The 24,052-nt window shown below is 39.6% G+C and overlaps 1 protein-coding gene across 4 annotated transcripts; it reads left to right on the top strand.

The window, feature by feature from the left end:
• The first annotated feature begins 11,908 nt into the window (after nucleotides 1-11,908).
• On the top strand, nucleotides 11,909-23,933 carry NDUFAF1 (NADH:ubiquinone oxidoreductase complex assembly factor 1). Of its 4 annotated transcripts, none has more exons than XM_079128791.1 (5): nucleotides 11,909-11,969; nucleotides 15,067-15,718; nucleotides 21,344-21,529; nucleotides 22,836-22,910; nucleotides 23,452-23,933. In XM_079128791.1, the coding sequence occupies exons 2-5, from the start codon at nucleotides 15,143-15,145 to the stop codon at nucleotides 23,599-23,601; spliced, it is 987 nt and encodes a 328-aa protein (XP_078984917.1). In that variant the 5' UTR covers nucleotides 11,909-11,969; nucleotides 15,067-15,142; the 3' UTR covers nucleotides 23,602-23,933. The 4 variants fall into 4 exon arrangements, with proteins under 4 accessions (XP_078984917.1, XP_078984916.1, XP_078984915.1 ...); XM_079128790.1 differs by having other exon boundaries at nucleotides 11,922-12,029; XM_079128789.1 differs by having other exon boundaries at nucleotides 11,937-12,033.
• Nucleotides 23,934-24,052: the final 119 nt, after the last annotated feature.

Raw genomic sequence — 24,052 nt, 5'->3', positions numbered from 1 at the left:
CTTTGTGCATGCAAGGTAAACAACCCAGGGCCTTGTTCGTGCAAGGTAAATACTCTATCAATTAAGCTCTATCCCCAGCCCCAAGAAATGCTAACTTTTTACTGGATGCAACTGCTGTCAATTTTCTGACCTATCTCCTGTCCTTGTTCTACTAACATTCTCCACAATTCCCTGAGGGTCAGGACTCCTTCACTGTCACTTTAACCTTTCAATTACAATTATTGCATCTACCTAGTTTCTGGCAGTAAGTACTGCCACCTGGCCTCTTATTTCAAGACCCGGTCACCCCATTTTCACGAGTGAGCCTAGCTTTGTAACAACCTCTCCTGTAGTTAGTTTTGACCCACATGGTAGAAGAATACCAGACCCCTAGTAATCCTGGTGCACCTTTTACCAACATGTTTTCCTTAGGACCTTGGTAATGGTGTATCTTCTAGATATGTCCATGAAACAATCATTTGGTGGATTTTATAGCCTTATATTGTTAACTTAAATCCATTTTTCTGAGCTTTCTGATCCTACACCACACAGGCTATAGCATTCTCCATGCTTTTAAGAGTCACTGTAGTAGCAATTCTGCAAATCTGGGATCCTTGGCAAGGTGATAAATGTTGTATCTCAAGAATAAGTGCTCCCTGGGTTAGGGTTGTGGTCCAGCAGTAGAGTGTTTGCCTAGAACGTGTGAGGCACTGAGTTTGATCCCCAGCACCACATAAAAAAATAAACAAATCAAATAAAGGGATTGTGTCCATCTATTAAAAAAAAAAAGTGCTGCCCAATCAATAAATTCTCCCTTATCCAGGGTTGTTTTTGTTTTTGTTTTTGGGGTCGGGATTAAACCCAGGGGTACTTAACCACTAAGCCACATTCCCCAAATATCTATCTATCTATCTATCTATCTATCTATCTATCTATCTATACATATATATTTACACATATACATATTATACATATATATTATTTAGAGATAGGATCTCACTAAGTTGCTTAGGGCCTCGCTAAATTGCTGAGGCTGGCTTTAAACTCTCAATCCTCCTGCCTCAGCTTCCTGAGTCACTGGTATTACAGGTATGCGCCACTGTGCTCAGCTAAAAAATGTGGTTGTCTTGATAAACACCCTCCTTGTTTTTCTTCCAACTCCTACCATTACTGCTTGACTAGTTCTTGCAGCTGTTTTGGGTATAGTCTCTTTCCTCCTTTATCAGGCCCCCACTGGGTTATGTACTAACAACCCTAGGTATAAGCGTAGTGGCCAAAGCAGAGGGTAAAGGCAGATTTGCTGTGTTTGGGGGCGTGTACATGCAATTTATAGGAGAGAGGACTGTCCACAAGAAAGACAGGCACGGGCTGGGGAGATAGTTCAGCTGGTAGAGTTCTTGCCTCACAAGTACAAGGCCCTGAGTTCAATCCCCAGTACCGCAAAAAAAAAAAAAGAAGAAGAAGAAGAAGAAAGACAGGCACCAGGTGTGGTGACCCACAGCTGTAATCCCAGCTACACTGGAGACTGAGGCAAGAGGATTACAAGTTTGATGCCAGCCTGAGCAACTTTTCCAGACCCTTTTCTAAATTAAAAAAAGGTCTGGGGATATAACTCGGTGATAGAATGCTTCCTAGCATGTGTAAGAACCTGTATTCCATTCCTAGGACAAGAGAAAGAAAAAAAGGGGACCTGAGGATATAGGTCACTTGTAGAACGTTTTCCTAAGCATTTGTTCAATTCCTAGTACTGGTGGTGGGTTTGGGGGAAGGGGAGACAAACCTCTTCAGGAGCATTAACCAACTATTCCTATCCCAGATGCCATTATTTCCTACATAATGCCCTGGACTTTATTTAACAGATCTGCCTTGCTTGGGAGTTCAACCTTATTGGAGCTCAGGCTACTCTGATGATTATCCTGGACCTCCACTTTCCTAGCTCTCAGATTGTAGATATTGAAAGTCTCTTTATATGTGACTAAGAAGGCCCAGGTTTTCACACCTAACTTTCAGTAACAGCCACCCAATTCCACTATCTTTATCATTACTATACCCCCCACGTTTTTTCATAAGTCTGATATCCACCAGCTACTATTTTTCCTTCCATTGGCATACTATGTACCCTATTCATCAACAGTGAAATAGTTAATAATTGTACCACCATCTTGTAGATCTTTGAATGGCCTACCTCCTAAACTTCATTTCATTGCCTGTTTTCTCAGATTACTCCTGGTGACACTGTTGCTGATTGGGTTCTCAAGAAGCAGACTCAGGCTATGCAGTGGTGCATGCCTATAATCCAACCTACTCAGGAGGCTGAGGAGGAAGAATTGCAAGTTCAAGCCCAGACTGGGCAATTTAGGGAGATCCTGCCTCAAAAGAAAAAATAAAAAGGGCTGGGGATGTAACTCAGTGGTAGAAATAGAGCGCAATTGTCAGTATCAGAAAAAATATGTAGACTCAGATGGAGATTAGTAAATTGAATGTTTATTAAAGAGTACCCTGGGATTAACAACTGTGGAAGGAAACTGAGAAACTGAGGTGAAGTGTGAACCTGATTACAATGTCAATCTGTGACATGGCTACTCTGAAGCTTCTGAATGAGGTTCTGCAGAAATGAAGGTGAACAAGATACTACTTTTACAACCAGATTTAGTAATTCTTGAATGTGAGTGAAAAGCACCTACAAACTTGTTAAAATGCAAGTCTAAGTTGGTGATGTAGCTCATTGTCAGTGATAAGAGTATTTGTCTTACTTGGGCACTGTACTTGGTTCAATCCCCAGTACCACCAAAAAAAAACTATTCCAAAAGATGAGCTCAAGATAGCCTCTGAGAATGACACGGGAAGATTAAAAATGAAGAAAAATGCAGCCTTGATAAACATGTTATGTGCCATTATATAGGAGTTTTCAGAAAATACCAAATCATTGACCTACTCATTGGACAAATATTTAATTATTGCTTACTTTGTCCCAGGTACTGGTGGACATCCCTTTTGTCTAAATCTCCTCCTGTATCCTATATTCAGATAGTTCTATGTCTTTAGGTACTTCTGGTGGTTAGGTATTTCTAGTGATTATCGCTTTTATTTTCTGCATCTTTAGTCTCTCTGTTGACTCCTTGTCGTCCATTTCCTTTGTCTGAAAAGTGAAAACTTCTTTCACTTTTGTCTCTTTTTGTCATAATTATGTTTCAATCTTTGGGAGGCTAAGGCGGGAGGATTGCAAGTTCAAAACCAGCCTCAGCAAAAGCTAGGTGCTAGGCAACTCAGTGAGACCCTGTCTCTAAATAAAATACAAAATAGGGCTGAGGATGTGGCTCAGTGGTCAAGTGCCCCTGAGTTCAATCCCTGATACCCTCCCTGCAAAATATTATGTTCCATTCTTGTTCTTCACAACTCTAACAGTTAGGATGTTTTTGGCTGCCAGTAATAGAAAACAGAATATTTCTGGCTTAAACAAAATAATGTATTGATGGGGTTGGAGTATAGCTCCCACATAAGGCTCTGGATTCAGTCTTGTAACACACACACACACACACACACACACACACACCCGCTAATCTAGTGACTTATGTGACCGAAAAGTCCAGAAGTAGGTCTGGCCTAGGAAAGGCCTGATTCAATGGCTCAAACACTGTCAGGAGGAGTCAACCTTCCTTCTGTTTTTAGTTTTGCCTTAATCTTTTAATTAAAAAAATATTATTTAGTTGGTGATGGATATTTATTTATTTATATGTGGTCCTGAATATCAAATCCAGTACCTCACACATGCTAGGCAAGCACTCTACCATTGAACTATAACCCAGTCTCCCACTTAATCTTTGTTATCTCATCCTACCCACATCCAGGCAACTCTAGGTTCTCTCCTCATTGTTGCAAAAATGGTTCATATCGCTGTTTCTGCTTCCTGGCTACCATGAGCTGAATAACTTTCCTCTGCCATGCTCTCCCTCAATGATATTCTGCCTCATCTCAGGCCCAGAGCAATGGAGTTGACTGACCAGGGACTGAATTTCCGAAATCTCTTTTGCATACTAGAAATGGTAAGACACCAAGGGCCAAGATCAGGAAAAACTCTGAGGAAAAGGGATTCACATTACTGTCCTGCCTGCACTTAACTTTGAAAAAGAACTCCCAGAGGGTTACAAGCAATCAAATCCAGGTTACCAAGATAGGAGACACATATAGGACAATGAGATAAAAATGTAAGATCATTGATTTTCAAAGAATGAGTCATAGATAGTCCATTGGCATGTTGCCAAATTTTGGGGGGAAAATGTTCACATCCTCCCACCACATTTCAACATTTGCTAGGGTCTTTTCTAGTAGTCTCCAAGAGAGAAAATTGCTGGTTCTTCGGAGGGCCTTACTTCCTGTCACTGACTAAATTGTCAATCTCTGAACTAATTCCTGGGGCAAGAGGGCTGAAGTATGCTGATTGGATAAAACTACTTAGGACAACATTGGGGTCTATATTCAGAGTCAAATCATGTGGCCAAGAGTGGAGGAACAGTTTCCCTAACAATATTTGGGGTCACTTTGCTACCAGGAGAGGGAATGCTACTTAGCAATTAATAATGGATTCATGGAGTCTCACTTCAAGGGTCATGCTTCTGAGAGTCTAAAACCATGGGTCATAATCATTTACTGGGCATTTACAAAAAAAAAAAAAAAGGCGTACAATTGTAAATATGTATCCTTCATAGCTTAGAAGCATCTCTCAAGGACTTGAGAGTCATTCTCAGGAATGTAACCATCAAAAAAATAAGACCTCAGTCTCCAAGACTCAATGAGAAGACAGAATTCTAACTTTGATAATTGCCAGCCAACAAGCACAGCTGGTCTAATCTCACTTATAATAAACAATGCTTTGTATTTTCTACTTCTCTGATTCTGAGTCTCAATCCTCCCCCCTACTTGCTTTTAGTTCTTTAAAAATCACTAATCTTGGAGTTCACGTGTCTGAGCTATATATTCTTAGACTCCTAGTAGCTTTGCTGTAGGTACCACCTCTGACGTGGGTTATAATGATAAATTAAAAGACACCTCATCGGGCTGGGGAGATAGCTCAGTTGTAGAGTGCTTGCCTTGCAAGAACAAGGCCCTGGGTCCGATCCTCGGTACCGCAAAAAGACAGCCTCATCAATTTAGCAAGATCTTGTCTTGGATGCTAACACACAACAAGGAAGGGGAAGATTAGAAGTTCATTGGACAAGACAAAGGGGAAGGGAAGGAAGGGAGGATGGTAATAGGAAAGACAGTAGGATGAATTGGACATGTTTCCCATCCTCATATATAAATACATAACCAGTGTTAACTACATCATGCACAACCACAATAATGGGATCTTAATTGGAACAAGTTATACTTATTCTATATATGTGTAATATTTCAAAACATACTGTCATGTAAAAAAAGAAAAGGGGCGCATCACACACACACACACACACACACACACAAATCCTGTCTTAAAGAATAAAAAGGGGGCTGGAGTTGTGGCTCAGAGGTAGAGTGCTTGCCTGGCATGTATGAGGCCCTGGGTTCGATACTCAGCACCACATATAAATAAATAAAATAAAAAATCCATTGACAACTAAAAAAATATTAAAAAAAAAGAATAAAAAGGGCTGTGGCCCAGTTGTAGAGCACCCCTGGGTTCAATCCCCCATACCACAAAAAGAAGAGGAGGAGGAGGAGGAGGCAAAATTGTGCTTGCTTTGACAGCACATTTAATGAAATTGGAATAAAACAGAGATTAGCATGGCCCTTGTGTAAGGATGACATGCAAATTTGTGAAGTGTTGCATCAAGATGAAGCATGGGCAGGTATGGTAGTACACACCTGTAATCCCAGCAGCTCTGGAGCCTGAGGCAGGAGGACTGCTAGTTCAAAGCCAGCTTCAGCAACTCAGCAAAGCCCTAAGCAACTCAGTGAGACCCTGTTTCTAAATAAAATACAAAAAAGGGCTGGAGATATGATTCAGTGGTTAAGTGGCCCTGGGTTCAATCCCCTTTACCAAGGGGGGGGGGGGGGGAGCAGCAGCAGCAGCAGCAGCCTGGTACCTAAGTGAAAGACAACTGTGTGTGATTCAGTAAGGAATTATGCCAACCAGAATTCTTCCATTTCTGCAGACACAATGCCTTTCATAACTCCATGCCTTTGTGCACACATGATTCCTCACCTGGATTGCCTTTCCTCTTGTCCTTCAATGCTCACCTTCTCTTTCTCTAGGAAATGCTTCCTGACTCAGATAAGCAGATGAAGTACAAAGCAGTGGACAATGAGCATGTGTCCTGTAGAGAGGAGCACACATGGTTTGAATTCCAGCTCTACCACTTCACCAGCTTCATCAAGCTTGGGACCAGAAAGTTATTTAACAACTATTTCTAAGATTCTATTTCCTAAGCTGGAAAGTTGGTGTCATATTGGCACCCACTTCATGGCATTGTTGTGAAGATTAAAAGAAAATGCCCAGGCTGGGTTTGTGGCTCAGTGGTAGAGTGCTTGACTGGGATGGCTGAGGCACTGGGTTTGATTCTCAGCACCGCATATAAATAAGTAAAATAAAGGCCCATTGACAACTAAACAAATATTTTAAAAAATTTTTCTAAAAAGAAAAAAAGTGCCTGAAGAGTGTAAGACCAGTAACTGACCTGTAAGTGCTAATGACACCATTCATTGGACCTCTCCTATACGTACTACCTCCCTCTTCTATAGTTCTTTTCACATTGCTGCAATAATTTGCTTGATGACCTTCCTTGTACTAGACTCTGTGTTCACTGAGCACTGTCCCAGAGTTTAGCAATAATCATTAGCTTTTTTGAATATTTATAAAAAATTCTAAAAGGGTTGTGGGTAAAACTCACTTGCCCAGCATGCGCAAAACCCTGGGTTCAATTCCCAGAGCTAACCCCCCCCCCCCAGATTATGCTAAACATTTATACCTACTATCCCATTTAATATTGGTTGGAAACTACATTAAGATGCTATCTTTTTTTGTTATTGTTGATGGTACTAGGGATTGAATCTAGAAAGGGCTTTGTTGCCATCATGGGCTTCCCTCATTCTGTTGCCAAAAACTCAGTCCTTGTCCCTGATGCTAATTCAATAACAAGGACACAGTCTTGAGCAAAAGGAAAAAGGTTTATGCTTTGCTAGCAAAGGAGGAACACAGGGGAATCCTGTCCCAAAGGCCCATCAGCAGGAACAGGGGCTTTTAAAGAGGTGACTCAAAGGATACATTCCATGTCCTCTGTCTGGAGTTGTAATTCACTTGTTAATTTGGAACATAGTCATTTCTGAGATCTTCTGGTACCATCTCCAAAGTCTGGGTGACTTCATTCCTATGGTGGGTGTGTACTCTGGGACAGATAACTCTGCTAGGATGGGGGAAAAAGGTAATCCTGTTTCCTCTGAGATTAGGGATGGGAAGAGATTAGGGAGGAGCAGGGAAAGAGGAAGAAAAAATACATGTTCATTTTAAAAATCAGTTGCAGTGACAGACAAGCAAGGGTTATATTCAAAGCATAAACTTGACCACTGTTACAACTCCACCAATTATGACATGCGTTACTTTCATTATCATACAATTTTTTTGTGTGTGATGCTGGGGATTGAACCCAGGGCCTTGTGCATGCTAAGTACACACTCTATAACTGAGCTACATCCTAGGCTTATCATTCAACTCTGTATCATTTATAATGTAAACAAAATTTCCTTTTTAACCCAAATAAGCTACAGCTCAGGCCACTGTCAGTAACTTTTATTGGTCAGCATCTATTTTCTACTGGAGAAACTCTACCCCAAGCTGTTATTGGATCAGGTCCAAGGAGGTCTCCAGAAGCAAGTAGGGGAGCTCGGCTCAGCCGTGGTAGGTTTTTTTGTTGTTGTTGTTTGGTACCAGAGATTGAACCCAAAGGCATTTTAACCACTGAGCCATATATTATTAGCCCTTTTTATTTTTTAGTTTGAGAAAAGATCTCACTAAATTTCCCAGGTGAGCCTTGAACTTTCAAACCTCCTGCCTTGGCCTCTGAAACAGTTGGAATTATAGGCACTACGGCATCCAACACATTCTTTCTTCTTCCTCTTCCTCTTCCTCTTCCTCTTCCTCTTCCTCTTCCTCTTCCTCCTCCTTCTCCTTCTCCTCCTCTTTCTCCTTCTCCTCCTCCTCTTTTCTTCTTTTTTTTTATGGTATCAGGTATTCAACTCAGGAGCACTCAACCATTGAGCCACATCCCCAGCCCTATTTTGTATTTTATTTAGAGACAGGATCTCACTGAATTGCCTAGCACCTCGCTGTTGCTGAGGCTGGTTTTGAATTTGCGATCCTCCTGTCTCAGCCTCCCTTAGCCACTGGGATTACAGAGCCACTAACTGGAATTACAGGCCTGGGTCACCGTGCCAGGCACATTCTTCTTGGTTTGAATAAGTTTCTTCCCTTCAGGTCTCCCTTTCCACACTACTGATAAATATTTGGGGAGTTTCCTATACATAAGAAAAAAAAAAAAAACTAACAACTAATGATAGGGAAATGCAAATCAAAGCCACAATGAGGCACCACTTCACACCCATTTGAATGACTATTACAAAATAAAAAAAAAAGAAACAAAAGAAACATTGGTGATAATGTGGAAAAATTTGAAATTTAATGCACTGTTGACAGAATTGTAAGATTGTACAGTTACTGAGAAATTACTAAAAAATTTTGAAGTTACCTTGTGATTCACCCATCTCACTTCTGGACACACACCCAAAAGAAATAAAAGCAGAGACTTAGAAAAACAAAAACAAAACAATTTAGGAATAAACTTAAGCAAGAAGACAAAAGAAAGATCTGTATATTGGAAATCATAAAATACTATTGAGCCATCATGTGATGGCCCATGCTTGTTATCCCAGCCTCTATGGAGAATGAGGTAGGAGGATCCCAAGTTCAAAGTCTCAGTAATTTAATGATGTCCTAAGCAATTTAATGAGGCCCAGTCTCAAAATAAAGAATAAAAAGGGGTGGGGATAATGACTTGATGGTTAAACGGCCCTGGATTCAATCCCCTAGTACTAAAAAAAAAAACAACAACAACCCACTAATGAAAGAAATTCAAGAAGACACAAATAAATGTAAAGAAATCTCATATTCAAGGATTAGAAGAATTGATACTGTTAAAATGTATCAAAGTATCACACCTTATCCCATACATATGTACAATTGTTATACTTCAATTACAAATAAAAAGCCCATACTACCCAAGCCTATCTACAGATTCAAAGCAATCTCCAAATTCCAATATTTCATAAAAATAGAAAAGACAATCCTAAAAATTTTATAAAATCACAAAGACCCCTCAAGTGACATTTATTCCATTTTTTTTTTTTTTGTACTCAGGCATGCTTTTCCACCGAGTTACATCCTAGTCCTTTTTATTTTTTATTTTGAAATAGAATCTTGCTAAGTCACTTAGGGCCTCACTAAATTGCTGAGGCTGACCTGGAACTTGTAATCCTCCTGCCTCAGTCTCCAGAGTCATTGGGAGTACAGCTGTGTACCACCACATCCTGTTTATACATGCTACTTCTAAATGTGTCTTGTCATCCACAGGTGACCCTAATCCTTAATAATATATCTCAGTCTAACTATTGGTTGTAAATGGTAAAAATCTAAATCACAAATTTAAGTAAAAGAAATCTACTGGTGTTTAGAAGTTAAGGAAAGATTAAATAGCTGAGCCATGTAAGGAGTATAAATACAACCAAACCTTAAGAACAACTCAATAGGCAACATGAATACTAACTGGAACTTTAATTTTATTCTTTGCAATCTGCCTTTATCAGCATCTAGATTTTATTTTCTCCTGCTGCAAACCAAATTCCTTCACAAAATTAGCAGGTAGTTCAGGAGCTCAGCAGGAGCCACCAGGGTCAAAAGGACATTTTTTCACTTTAAGTTCAGCAAATTCTTGAGAACAACTAGATTGGCTCAGGGCAGATCAGGTGCCTACCACTGAATCAATCAGATGAGACATGGAAGATCATGTAAACACAGGAGACCAAATGGTTCCAATGGGGAAGAGAAGTAAAGCTGAGCAGAGGAAGGAAGATGAGCAGAGAAAACCTTAACTTCATTATGAGGAGTAATGAGTGTGGTTTAGGCAGATAGTTGGTATAAGAAAGATAAGTACGAATAGTATAGATGGAGTAGGAGATTATGGAAGGTTTAGAATTTATGCAATGGCACATCTGGAGGCCAAAAGGAATATGGTATTTAGCTTTGGATGTCACATTTTATTTAATTTATTTTTTGGTGCTGATGATTGAACCCAGGGGTGCTTTACCACTGAGTTACATCCCCACCCCTTTTTATTTTTTATTTTGAGACAGGGTCTTGCTTAATTGCATAGGGTCTCACTAAGTTGCTGAGGCTGGCATTGAACTTGTGATCCTCCTGCCTCAATCTCCTGAGTCACTGGGATTACAGTTGTGTGCCACTGCATCTGGCTGGGTGTGACATAAAAAAAAAGAAAAAGACATGTCCACATGTTCTGATTAGGACAATCTGTAGACTGTAGGTTGTGTAAAGGCAATGACTATTGGATTTCACTGGGTTTGAAAGGAAGGACCCAGAGATCAAAGATCAAAGAGAGGGCTGGGATTGTAGCTCAGTGGTTGAGCCCTTGCTTGGCACATGTGAGGCACTGGGTTTGATCCTCAGCACCACATAAAAATAAATAAAAATAAAGGTATTGCTGGCGTAGTTGTGCACGCCTATAATCTCAGTGACTAGCGAGGCTGAGGCAGGAAGATGGAAAGTTCAAAGCCAGTCTCAGCAAAAGCAAGGTGTTAAGCAACCCAGTGAACCCTGTCTCTACATAAGATACAAATAGGGCTGGGAGGGCTGCGATTGTGGCTCAGTGTTCCAGTGCCCCTGAGTTCAAAGCCCCGAAAGGAAAAAAAAAAAAAAGATCAAAGAAAGGAAAAATAGGCTTTGGGGTGTGTGAGAGGAGGTTTTGACAGGAGTTAATATTAGCCAAGGATTTCCAGCCTGGAAGCACGTGGGCATTTATAGAAATATGGAAGATAAAGGGAGGAGTTAATACGCAAAAATATGGTGCATTCAGCTTTAGACATATTTAATTTGAGATGCTGGTAGTGTATCCCACACCTGGAACTGCTACAACAGTTGGGGTTTAGAAAACAATTTTATTAAATTGTCTGCAGATAACTCTTATTTGAAGCTGGAAAAGAAGATATAGGCCAGGCATGGTGACACAAGCCTGTAATCTCAGCGATTTGGGAGCGATCTGAGACAGGAGGATCGCAAGTTCAAAGTCAGCCTCATCAACTTTGGGGATGTAGCTCAGTGGTTAAGCATCCCTGGGTTCAATCCCTGGTGTTTTATATATATATATATATATATATATATATATATATATATATATATATATATATGAAAGACTATATATATGTATATATATATATATCATTATATATAAATGAAAGTATGGAAGTTCAGCTGAGTGGCGACCCCACTGAGTGGGAGATTGGCGAAAGGTTGCTGTGCAGGTGAGGGGTGGTCTCTAAGGGGCAGATTCAACAGAAATACCTTTCTGAGGTCACAGGCAGTTCTCAGGAGACCGAGGGAAGATGAGGCACTAGGGAACCTAGGCACCCGAGGAGTGAACGGGCATGAACAATAATTGGCTCCTATTTGAAAGATACAGAGGGAGTTGGCAGTCTGAGGGCAGGAGGCAGGAAGGGAAGGCAAAAAACTTCTCTAAGTTATTCCCTTTCTCACAAAGGGCAGAAAAGATCAGGAAGATTGAAAGCGAGGCCGTCAGGTTCCAAATCTTCGAAAGCCTGGCTGGAACTCTAGTGCTTAAACACCTCGTTTAACTCCGGAAGGAAAAAGTAGATGGACCTACACAGGAATAGTGGAGAACCCGGCAGGAAAAAGTGGAGGACCCGGGCGGAAACCTTGCTTAGTTTACTGGAAGGTGAGCGGTCCCTGAACAGTAGTTGGAACGTCCGAAGTGTAGGACTGCGACGCACCCCTTGCAGGTGAGGGTTGAGGGAGGCTGTTGCAATATTGCAAGCTTGCATCTTTCGGTAGCTGGGCTACATCCGGCCCGGGTCGGGAGCTAAACGCCTAGGCTTCAAAGTTAGTGTGACCGCGGGTAATTTAGTCTTGGAACCTCAGTTTCCTCGTCTCTATAATTGGAATAACAGTAGTACCTCCCAGAGTTGTGAAGAGTGAATGAAAGAACAGGACAGTGTCTGGAAGTTAGTGAGCTCTGAGTTTAGAGTCTTTACTGACATTAACGTATAGCAGTGTGGATTCCGTTGTCAGAACTCACCATTAACCTCACCTAGGTTTGACTTTATATATGAAAACATGAAGCATTGCCGGCCACGGTGGCATTCGCCTGTAATTGCTGCTACTTGGGAGACTGGAGTGAAAGGATCACTTGCGCCCAGTAGTTTGAAACCAGTCTGCGCGACATAAGCAAGACTCCTTAAAAACAAGAGCTAAGCGTGTAATCCCAGCTACTGGGGAGGCTGATGCAGGAGGATTGCAAGTTCGAGACCAGCACTTTAGCGAGCCTGTATATCAGAAAATACGAAGGACTGGGGATGTATCTCAGTGGTAGAGCGCCACTGGATTCAATTTCCCATGCTGACAAGATCCTCACAAAACATTTGTAACTCAATTTATACTATTATTGGAGAAGTAACTACTGAGGGTTTGGAAAACAGGGTAAATAATGTTACTGATAATTCCATCATCCTACACACTGTTTTGTCTTCTTCCCAAATATTTCTTGTCTGTGCGTTTTTATATATGTAATATTAGCATATATGAAATTTTGGTTCCTTTTAATTTGCAACAGTATTGTAGCCTAAGCATGGGGTTTATAATAATTATTGTACTGGAGATTGAACCCAGGGGCACTGTACCACTAAGCTCCATCTTCAGCCCTTTTTATTTTTATTTTTTATATTTTATTTAGAGACAGGGTCTTCCTGAGTTGCTTAGGGGCTCACTAAGTTGCTGATGCTGGCTTTCAACTCGGGATTCTCGTACCTCGGCCTCCTGAGCCCCTGGTATTACAGGCATGCACCACCACACCAAGCTCTTATTTTTTTATTTCGAGACAGGGTCTGAGTTTCCCAGGCTGACCTCAGGCTTATGATCCTCTTGCCTCAGTTTCCTGAGTCCCTGGAATTACAGGCCTGTGCCACCACACCCAGTTTAAAAGAATAATTTTTCTGATTGTACAAAATTCCATTTTATAGGCTTATCATTTGTTTTTATAAATTTCTGAATAAGGTAAAATGTATATACAACCAGTGAAGGAATTTTATTACCCATTATTTCAGGACCTCAGATCAATTGTTTTTATTTTGACTGGTTTTCTTATGCTTTTAATTTATGTGAAAAAATTTTGTGTATGGTTTTCATTTATTCCACAAACATTACTGAACATTGGTTGTGTTCCAGCCAGAGTCTCTAAAGTTAAGCAGCTCAGGCTTGTTAAACAAAAACAAGATTCTAATGCTATGTGAAATCTATGAGAGGTATGCATGGGTTCTTGTGAGAATATGAAGAAAGAGTAGTGTCAGTACCCTCCAATCAGTGACCACCCGGAACATGCCTGTAGTTGAGTTTATTACCTCTTGTGAGAGGGGGGAATACGCACCCTGGGGAAACATGGGGCACCTCAGTAACAGGGTGTCAGAAGGGATTTTCTGGATTTAATCTTAATATTAGGGAGGGTACTGTCAGGAGGTGGAGATAATTTTATAATTGGGAGAGAAAACTAGAAGTGAGACTAATGCCATGATTGGTCAAGATATAGTAGTCACTCATTAACCTGAAAAGTAGAATGTTTGATTTTTCTTTTTTAACTTTTTCTGTGCTGAGGATCAAACCCAGAGTCTTGTACATGGATTTATTGATTTTTATTTTATTTATTTATTTAAAAAATTTTTAGATGTCAATAGGCCTTTATTTATTTATTTACACGTGGTGCTGAGAATCGAACCCAGTGCCTCACACATGCCAGGCAAGCTCTCTACCACTGAGCCACAACCCCAGCCCTTGTGCATGGATTTAAAAGCCAGGGTTCTAGTTCCAACTTCAATTCTGTTAAGTATTATGACTTTAGGTAAGTTATTTCACTTTGTGTCTCTTCCCTAAAGAAAGGGACTATCTAACTGACTTGTCTTATAGGCTTCTTATGTGGATTAAATAGGATAATACATGCCTATATTGAAAATATTGAGTGGCATTTAAATGTGATAGTATTATGGCTACTGTTGTTTTGGTTTTATCTTTAAGGAGCTCAAATAGTGACTAATAGACTTGCCTGGTTACCGATGTGGATCTTGGACTAAGAGTTTGTGGGATGGTATCAGACTTACTGAATCAGAGAACTTCTTAAAACTATCATTTGGTGGTGATCATCAGCTTCAATTTTTTTTTATCTTGGTATTTTTCTGCAATGCACACATAACAGTGTTTTTCACCTCAGAAGAACTTCGCAAAGTAGATAGGAACCTTACTCCTAAGGAAAGAGAGGCCTCAAAAGATCGTATTAGTTTTAATTCTATGAAATTGAAATTCAAATATTCATCAAATATTTGCACCCTAATAAGTAGGCAGAGCCAGGTGTCAAGTAGATGTTTTCTGTTTCCACATATAATGCTCACTATAGGCTTTCTTTTTGTAGATCAGGTGCTCACTTCTAAAGTCAATTGGCTCAAGTCCTAGAGTTAATTACTTGAATATTTTACTTTTTGGAGTCTGTAAAAATTTGCCTTAAAGTTGACACTATCTTTTGAGGTAGCTTTTGTTATATACTTGAATTATTTTTGTGGTAATCATTAACTCCATGAAGTTGGGACCTATATTTTTAGTCTGCTTGGTATTTTTTGGAATGTTTAACAGTGTTGTGCCATAATAGGCACTGAGTAAATGTTTATAGAATTAGAAAATAAGCTTATGCATTTTATAATAATCTCTGTTGCATTTGAACTTGTGATGCATTCATTTGCTACGCTGATAACTCTTCATTGTTTCTTGTATTATAGGTGGAATTGGGCTATTTGCTGGAGCTTCTTTCTCTTATAGCCTAGGGAGAAATTTACATTTTGACTTTTTCTTACCATGGCTTTGGTTCACAAATTGCAGAATGGCACGTACACTCTCAGAAAATACCTGAACCCAAGTGCTGCCTTGCATCCATTTCTGGGTACTTACTTTGCAAAATATTGTTCCAATAGTCTTCAGAAACCAATGGCAGCTTCTGGTAGAGCCTCCCAGCAGAGGAAGACTGAAGAGCGTTTGCAAGGACATCACCAGAAAGAAGTTGCTTTGGATATAACTTCTCCTGAAGAGAAGCCTGAAATGAATTTTGATAAAGCAATTAAAGATGAATTAAAGGATCATTTTAGGCATTTGAAGGATGAAATTGTGAATCATTGGGTGGGGCCAGAAGGCCGTCCATTGCATGAGGTCTTGCTAGAACAAGCCAAGGTTGTCTGGAAGTTCCGTGGAAAAGAAGATTTGGATAAGTGGATAGTTACTTCTGATAAGATGATTGGAGGCAGAAGTGAAGTGTTCTTGAAAATGGGCAAGAATAACCAAAGTGCACTGCTCTATGGAACTCTGAGCTCTGAGCCACCTCAGGATGGAGAAAGTAGCCAAAGTGGGTACTGTGCAATGATCTCCAGGATTCCAAGGGTAGGTGAGACTTGGAAGCCAGAGTTTTCTAGTGAGCTGGGGTGAACTTTATTGTAGCATGGCCTGTAACAGACATCTTTTTTTTCTGTAAATGAACATATCTGACATGTTATATATGGGCATCTCATCTATATATGGAGATAAATAAGTACTTGGCACAAGGAGGAAGTACTCCTGAGGAATAGTTTCTTATTTCTTGGCATTGTTTTGGGCCAGGGAAGAAAATTGCTATGTTTGAGGAATACTGAGATATTAGATGTTTGAGAGATATCTGGGGAGGTTTCTGTCTCCTCTGACTTGGATCATAGCTTCTCTAGTGGCCAGGTTGCTTAGAATGGACATAAGTTCAGCCTATGGCTTTTTTTTTTTTTTTTTTTTTTTCTTTTTTTGCAGTATGAGGATTGAACCAAGGGGCACTCTACCATTGAGCTACGTGCTCAGCCCCCCCTTTTTTTTTTTTTTTTTTTTTAATTTTGAGACAGGGTCTTGCCAAGTTTGTTTTGTTTTTGTGGTGCTGGGGATTGAACCCAGGGCTTCATGCATGCTAGGTAAGTGCTCTGTCACTGAGCTATGTCTCCAGTCCAGGTCTTCCTGCTGAGGCAGACCTCAAACTTGAAATCCTCCTAGCTCAGCCTCCTGAGTTGCTAGAATTACAAGTGTGTACCATCGTGCCTGACCTTTTGTTTTTTTTAATTGGTGCATTATAGTTGTACATAATGATGGTTATTTGTTGATAAGTATTCATACATGCACACAATATAACAACATAATTTGACCAGTGTCACTCCCCTACACTTCCCCCCTTCCTCTCCCCCCATTCTTTTTTTAAAAATTTTTAAAATTTTTAGTTGTAGATGAACACAATATCTTTATTTTATTTATTTATGTGGTGCTGGGGATCGAACCCAGTGTCTCATGCGTGCGAGGCAAGTGCTCTACCACTGAGCTACAACCCCAGGCCTCTCATCCTTTTTTTTTTTTTTTTTTAGTATTTTTTTTAACATTTTTTTTTATAACTTTATTTATTTTTATGTGGTGCTGAGGATTGAACTCAGTGCCTCACATGTGCTAGGCAAGTACTCCACCACTGAGCCACAACCCCAGTCATTTTCTTCTTTTTTTTTGGTACTAAGAATTGAACTCAGAGGTGCTTTACCACTGAGCCACATCCCCAGCCCTTTTTATATTTTATTTTGGGACAGGGTCTCACTAAGTTGCTTGGGTATCACTGAATTTTTGAGGCTAGCCTCGAACTTGTGATCCTCTTGCATCAGTCTCCTGAGTCACTGGGATTACAGGTGTGCACCACTGTGCCCAGTTTTAGTAGACTTTTTATTTTAAAATAGTAGGCTTATAGAAAAACTGCAGTTGCAGATAGTACACAGAGTTGCCATCTACTCCTTATCCAACTTCTCCTATTATCATCTTACTATACTACATTTGTCATGAATAAGAAACTAACATTGTTATTTACCAACTAACTTCCAGAATTTATTTGGATTTCACTGCCTTTTCCAATAGTATCCTTTATCTGTACCAGGATAGTACATTATATGAATTGAGTTTTCATGTATTCTCTCTCTCTTTTCTTTTTTTTCCTGTGGTGCTGGGGATTGAACCAGGGCCTTGTGCATTGATTCTAGGCATCTAGGCAGGTGCTGTACCGCTGAGTTACACCTCCAGCCCTTTGGGATTTATTTTGAGATGAGGTTTCACTATATTACCCAGGCTGACTGAGCTCCTAGGCTCAAGTGATTCCCATTACAGCTTCCTGAGTAGCTGAGACTACAGAGGTACTATTTTTCATGAGGAAAATACTACTTGTAACTGGTCAGATGTTTTTGTGGAGTTACCCTCAATTTAGTATTTTCTGATGATTTTCCTCCTGGTTAGACTGGGTTTCTGGGTTTTTAAGAATACTACATAGGGGCTGGGGAGATAGCTCATTCGGTAGAGTGCCTGCCTTGTAAGCACAAGGCCCTGGGTTCTATCCCCAGCACCAAAAAAAATAAATAAATAAATAAATAAAAAATAAAAAAAAAAAAAGGAATACCACAGAGTTGTGCTGGAGTTGTGGCTCAGTGGTAAAGCACTTGCCTGGCATGCATGAGGCCCTGGGTTCAATACTCAGCATCACATATAAATAAATAAAAATTTAAAAAGATCCATTGACAACTAAAAAAACAATATTAAAAAGAAAAAAAGAATACAACAGAGTTAGCTGGGTGTGGTGGCACATGCCTGTAATCACAGTGGTTCAGGAGGTTGAGACAATAGGATCAAAAGTTCAAGGCCAGGCTCAGCAGTTTAGTGAGATCCTAAGCAACTCAGTAAGACCCTATCTCTAAATAAAATACAAAAAAGAGCTGAGGATGTGGTTCAGTGAGGTAAGAGGCCCTGGGTTCAATCCCCAGTACCCCAACCCCCCAAAAAAGTTCAAGGCCAGCCTCAGCAATTTTTTAAGGCTCTAAGCAACTTAATGAGACCCTGTCTCAAAATGGAAAAAAAAACAGGGCTCAATGGTATAGCATGTGCCTAGCATGTGTGAGTCACTGGGTCGATTTTCAGTACCACATATAAATAAATAAAATAAAGGTCATCAACAACAACAAAACATTAAAGTAAATTAAAAAAAAATAAAAAGGGCTGAGGATGTAGCTGTGGTAAATTACCCAGGTTCCAACCTCAGTAAACCCCTCCCTGTTTGCACCCCCTGTAGTGTTTGCAGGTACTCTCCTGTAATGTTGCTTCTTTTTCTTTTGCTAAGTGCATTCCATACCTGTGGGGGTGGTAGGAGGGATTAACCTCTTGGAGAGGGTAGTGTCTTCAGAAATTATTTGGAATTCTTCAGTAAGGAAAATTTGATTCTTTTCCTCCTCTCACTTTATTCCTTCAGTCATTTAGCAGGGAACCACATTTTGGGTTGAAATCTAATGCTATGCTATTACTCTGTTGCTCAAATAGTCCCAGCTTTGGGAATGCTCTTTCAGGTTGACTCCTGTCTCTTTGATATGCTTGTTTTTGGTATCAGGAATTGAACCCCACTGAGTTGCTTAGTGCCTTGCTAAGTTGCTGAGGCTGGCTTTGAACTTGAGAACCTCCTGCCTCAGCCTCCCAATCCCCTGAGATTACAGGTCTGTACTCCATGCCTGGCTTGATATGCTCTTATCCTTTTATCTTTTTATTTTTTTAGTTGTTTATGAACCTTTATTTTATTTATATGTGGTGCTGAGAATTGAACCCAGTGCCTCACATATGCCAGGCAAGTGCTCTACCACTGAGCCACAACCCCAGCCCTCCTTTTATTTTTTGAGGACTCTTTGGGGCTACAAAATGCTCTAAGCTTACCTATTATTTTTTCTGTCCCAATCTGAGAATTAATCATTGCTTAAAGAGCCCTTATCACAATTTGGAACAATGGTGTTGTGTGCCAAGATTTGTGTGCTGAGTGTGTTCATGGCTACTGGTTTGTCTCTACTTCTAGACTCTTTCAGTGCTGAAATTATGTTTTAGTTAATAATGAACTATATATACAGTGGTATTCCAATAAACTTAAAATGGAGCTAAAATATTCCAATCACCTGTTAATACACTGTAGTGTACTGATTTACTCACATTTGTGGTGGTGCTAATGTGAACAAACCTTTTGTGCTGCCAACTCAATAAAAGTTTAGTTCTTAACATTCTGTGCAATTCTTTTTTTTTTTTTTTCCAAACCCAGGGCCTTGTGCTTACAAGGTAAGCACTCTACCGACTGAGCTATCTCCCCAGCTGTGCAATTCTTAATACTTAATAATGATAATAAATGACTTCATTACAGGTATATGTATACTCTTTTTTTTTTTTTTTCCCCTCTGTACTTGGGATTGTCCCAGTTCCAGCCCTTTTTTATGTTTTATTTAGAGAAAGGGTCTCACTGTGTTGCTTAGGGCATCACTAAGTTGCTAAGGCTGGCTTTGAACTCATGATCCTCCTGCCTCAGCCTCCAGAGTCGCTGGGATTATAGGCGTGTGCCACTGCCTGGCCTGTCATCAGTATTTGTGTAAGCATACTCTGTGATGTTTGTACAATGAATGTATCACATTTCTCAAAATGTTCCTGTTGTTAAGCAACAAATGACTGTATATACATACATACACTAACTCGTGTATACTGTTCAACCTTTATTAGCTATTGATTCAACCCCCCAGTATACATGTAAAGCAGTTTCAGAATTTTTTTTTGAGGGGTGAGAATGCGTCTCATTATTGCTCAAACTGGTCTTTAACTTGTGGACTCAAGGGTTGAGCCACTACACCTGGCTTTTTTGTGAAACGTGATTAATTTGTTTGTTTCAGGACTGCACTGGACAGGCTCCTATACCTGAGCCTAGCCATAGCCCCTGGATATTTGTTTGGATATTGTGTTTTAAGAAAATAGACAAATATCAGTGGTAGTGTTATGTTCCTTCTCTCCATATAGTAATGAAAAAGAACTCTTGTTCTTTCAAATGCAACAGATGAATGTTTATTTGTTTCTGTCCTTGAAAATCCAGAGAATATTTTTTGTCATTCCAGAGCAGGAAATAATTCCATGGACAGATTGAAGTAAGGAAAATAGTTGATAACATTTATTAATGTATCTTGACAGTCCTTGCCTATTTGTGAGTCTTTGTGTTAAGCACTTTATGCTCATTATCCCATTATTCCTCACAACAATCCTGTGATATAAGATCACCCCAGTTTTGTGGAAGAGGAAACTGAAGCTCAGGGAGATTTAGTAACTTGTCAAAAGGTACATAGCTAGTAAGTATTAATTCATATCTGAGCATTGATGTTTTTAAAATCAGAATATCCTTGAGATTGCTCTAAGTAAAGCATTTGGAAATTAATACTAAATACTTTTTCTTTTTAGATGTTGATGGACTTTTATTTTATTGATTTTTTTTTTTTTTTTTTTGTATGTGGTGCTGAGAATCAAACCCAGTGCCTCACACATGCTAGGCAGGTACTCTACTACTAAGCCACAACCCCCGCCCCCTGAATTCCACTTTTGAAGATAGTATAGATGGTTGTTAAGCATGCAGGTTTGGAAGTATGTGCTGGATATACTGCTTATTAGCTTAGTGCTCAATTTATCTATGATATTGGGAAGGCCGTAATACCTATCTCAGGGCTCTTGTGAAGATTTAAATGAGCATATGCACGTAAGTGTTTAATGTAAGTATTCAGTGGCTGGTGATTATTTTTTATTATTAAGTATCACCTTTAAAGCTTGAGCCTTTTTCCATAGTTTTCTGACATAGGGCAAGGCAGTTTCATAAAATATGTCACTCAAGCCATTGCTCCATGGGACCAGGGAAAAAATGTATATTCATTTCCATTCAGCAAACACAAAGTAAATGCCTGTCCCACAGAAACAATTATAGGCCAATCATGTCTTGAACATCATTATGTTAGAAACATACAACTATGTCAATATTTTGTGCTAAAATAATAATCGTCAGGTTAATCTGTCTCTTTGTGGTGGAGTCTAAAAAGATTAAAAAATGGTTAGTGAATCCTTTTGGTGTTACTGACTTGGTGATGGTTCAGTTTGCTAATAGTGGAGAATGAGGTCAAGTTAACCTATCTTCTGTACTTTTAGGGTGCATTTGAGAAGAAAAAATCTCATGACTGGTCCCAGTTCAACACTCTGTATCTCCGTGTCCGTGGGGATGGCCGACCTTGGATGGTGAATATCAAAGAGGACACAGACTTTATCCAAAGGAAGAATCAGATGTACAGTTACTTCATGTTCACCCGTGGGGGGCCCTACTGGCAGGAAGTCAAGGTAACAGCATAAATCTTTACTGTTTATGAAAATTATGTCTTTTGAGATTGTGGTTATATTGTAGCTAATCCTTCCTGGGAAGTTTGGATGAAGTGGGTAGAAGGAAGAGGAGATAGACTTACATAAATCACTCTTTATTTCATTAATATAAATGGTAGCAGATTTTTTTTTTTTTTTTTTGTACTGTATTGAACCCAGGGTTGCTTTACCACAGAGCTACATCCCAGCCCTTTTTATTTTTATTTTGACACAGGGTCTTGCTAAGTTGCTGAGGCTGGCCTCAAACTTGTGATCTCCCTACCTCAGCATCCCAAACTGCTTGAAATTACAAGCAGATGCCACCTTGCCTGGCATGTTCATATCTTTTCTTCTGGGTGGTCTTTTTTCTTTTTAATTTCTAGGAATTCTTTTTTTGTTTTTGTTTTTTTGGGGTGCTGGGGATCGAACCCAGGGCCTTGTGCTTACAAGGCAAGCACTCTACCGACTGAGCTATCTCCCCAGCCCCCAATTTCTAGGAATTCTTTAAACATTCAGATTAGCTTTTTGTCTGTGATATAAGGAACTAGTTCACTTAAAAAAAAAAAAAAGTCCCTTTGCCTCAAACTCCCATGGCTCCTTCCCAGAAATAAGAATGGTTTGTGGTATATCCTTCTAGTCATTTCTTTAAATATATAAGAACAAGCTGGTCAGTGTGGTAGCAGCACATGCATGTAATGCTAGCAGTTCTGGAGCCTGAGGTAGGAGGATCACAAGTTTAAAGCCAGCCTCAGCAATTTAGTAGGATCCTTTGTAACTTAGTTACACCCTGTCTCAAAAAATAAAAAGGACAGGGGATGTAGCTCAGTGTTAAAGCTACATCTAGGCTCAATCCCCAGTCTAAAAACAAACAAAAAACCCAAAAGACCAACAAGCTGAGCATGGTAGCACGTGCCTTTAATCCCAGCTACTCTGCCTCAACCTTGCGAGTTGCTGAGATTACAGGCCTGTGCCACCACATCTGGTCCTGCTTAGTTCTTATAAAGCTGAAATGAAGATGTGAACAAGGCTGAGTTCCTTTCTGTAGTTTCTGGGCAGACTGCACTTCTTAGATCATTCTGGTTCCTAGCCAACTTCAGTTCTTTATGATTGTAAGAAATGAAGTTTTTTCTTGCTGTCAAATGGGAACTACTCCCAACTCTTCAAAGCCAGGAATGGAGAATCTCCCTACCATTGAATCTCATGCTGCTAATCTGTTTCACTAGTCCCTTTTATGGGTTCAAATGATTATTTATGTTCCGTTTATGAAATATGTGGTTTCTTCTTTCAGATCCCTTTTTCCAAATTTTTCTTCTCTAATCAAGGAAGAATCCGGGATGCCCAATATCAGCTTTTGCTTGACAAGGTAACATTTTCCTATACTTTTCACTCAGAATATGTTTAATGAAATAGAACTCCTGTGACAATGAGTTCAGTCCATTTTGGAAGGTTGGCAGGTGAAAGATGAAAATTCCTACTCAAGGGCACCTGTTATGCCCAGATGGATACTTACTCAGACCTATCCTGTGAGCTCACTCCCTATTTGGAGGAATGTTAGTATGATATATATTTTTTTTTTAATTTTTTTTTAGTATGTGTATATTTTATCTTAACTTTTAAATACAAGTTCAGGAGAATTTCAAGGAATTTCCATTGGGCATCCATGTTGCTCTTAGTCTTATGTAGAACCATCTACCAGGAGGAGGAGAAGTGTGGACAGAAATGCAGTCTTGTATTTTCTCTTCTAATTTGCCACAGCATATGAGAACTATTGTATATTTGCTAAGGGCTAATGATGATATAAAGACCCAGTTATAGTAATTAGCTCATGGATTAAAAAACTCCAGGAATAACATGAATATGTCAGCATATGAGATTTTAATCAATTTCTCTTATTTTAAGTTTAGATCTCCACTATAGGATTCACCTTGGCTGATAAAGTGGATGGTCCATTCTTCCTGGAAATAGATTTTATTGGAGTGTTTACTGATCCAGCCCACACAGAAGAATTTGCTTATGAAAATTCTCCAGATCTTAACCCAAGACTTTTTAAATAGATAAGAACATGTGGTGTGGGGGCTGGTGTGGTAGCTCAGTGATAAGAGTGCTTGCCTAGCATGTGCAAGGGACTAGGTTCCAGTCTCAGTACTGTATATAAATTTTTTAAAAAAAGGATCAGGCTGGGGATTATAACTCAGTTGATAGAGTGCTTGCCTAGCATGCACAAGGCCCTGGGTTCAATCCCCAACACCACGGGAAAAAAAAAAAAAAAAAAAAAAGTCCATTGACAATTAAAAAAATATTAAATAAAGAAAAAAAGAACATATGGCAGTTTTGCATGACTAAATTAAGGATAGTAGTGATGCTGGAGATCTGGGCACTTCACACATTCTAGGCAAGTACTCTACCACAGAGCTACATCCCCAGCACAAAATAAAACATTTGTTAATGGTATTCAATGAATGGTGGTATATAATCCTTTAGACAGGGCTAAATGCTATTCCTAAG

This window comes from Sciurus vulgaris, assembly GCF_902686455.1.
Source record: "Sciurus vulgaris genome assembly, chromosome: 2".
Lineage (NCBI taxonomy): Eukaryota > Metazoa > Chordata > Mammalia > Rodentia > Sciuridae > Sciurus > Sciurus vulgaris.
The sequence above is the reverse complement of the archived record's forward strand: the minus strand, read 5'-3'. Positions and strand labels throughout refer to the sequence as shown.

What these genes read in the sequence shown, in the direction of transcription:
- NDUFAF1 (XM_079128791.1), top strand. Translation starts at nt 15,143, where the DNA reads ATGGCTTTGGTTCACAAATTGCAGAATGGCACGTACACTCTCAGAAAA. An exon ending in TGATCTCCAGGATTCCAAGG is followed by an intron (nt 15,719 to 21,343) that starts GTAGGTGAGACT and finishes CTGTACTTTTAG; the next exon opens with GGTGCATTTGAGAAGAAAAA. An exon ending in CCTACTGGCAGGAAGTCAAG is followed by an intron (nt 21,530 to 22,835) that starts GTAACAGCATAA and finishes TTCTTCTTTCAG; the next exon opens with ATCCCTTTTTCCAAATTTTT.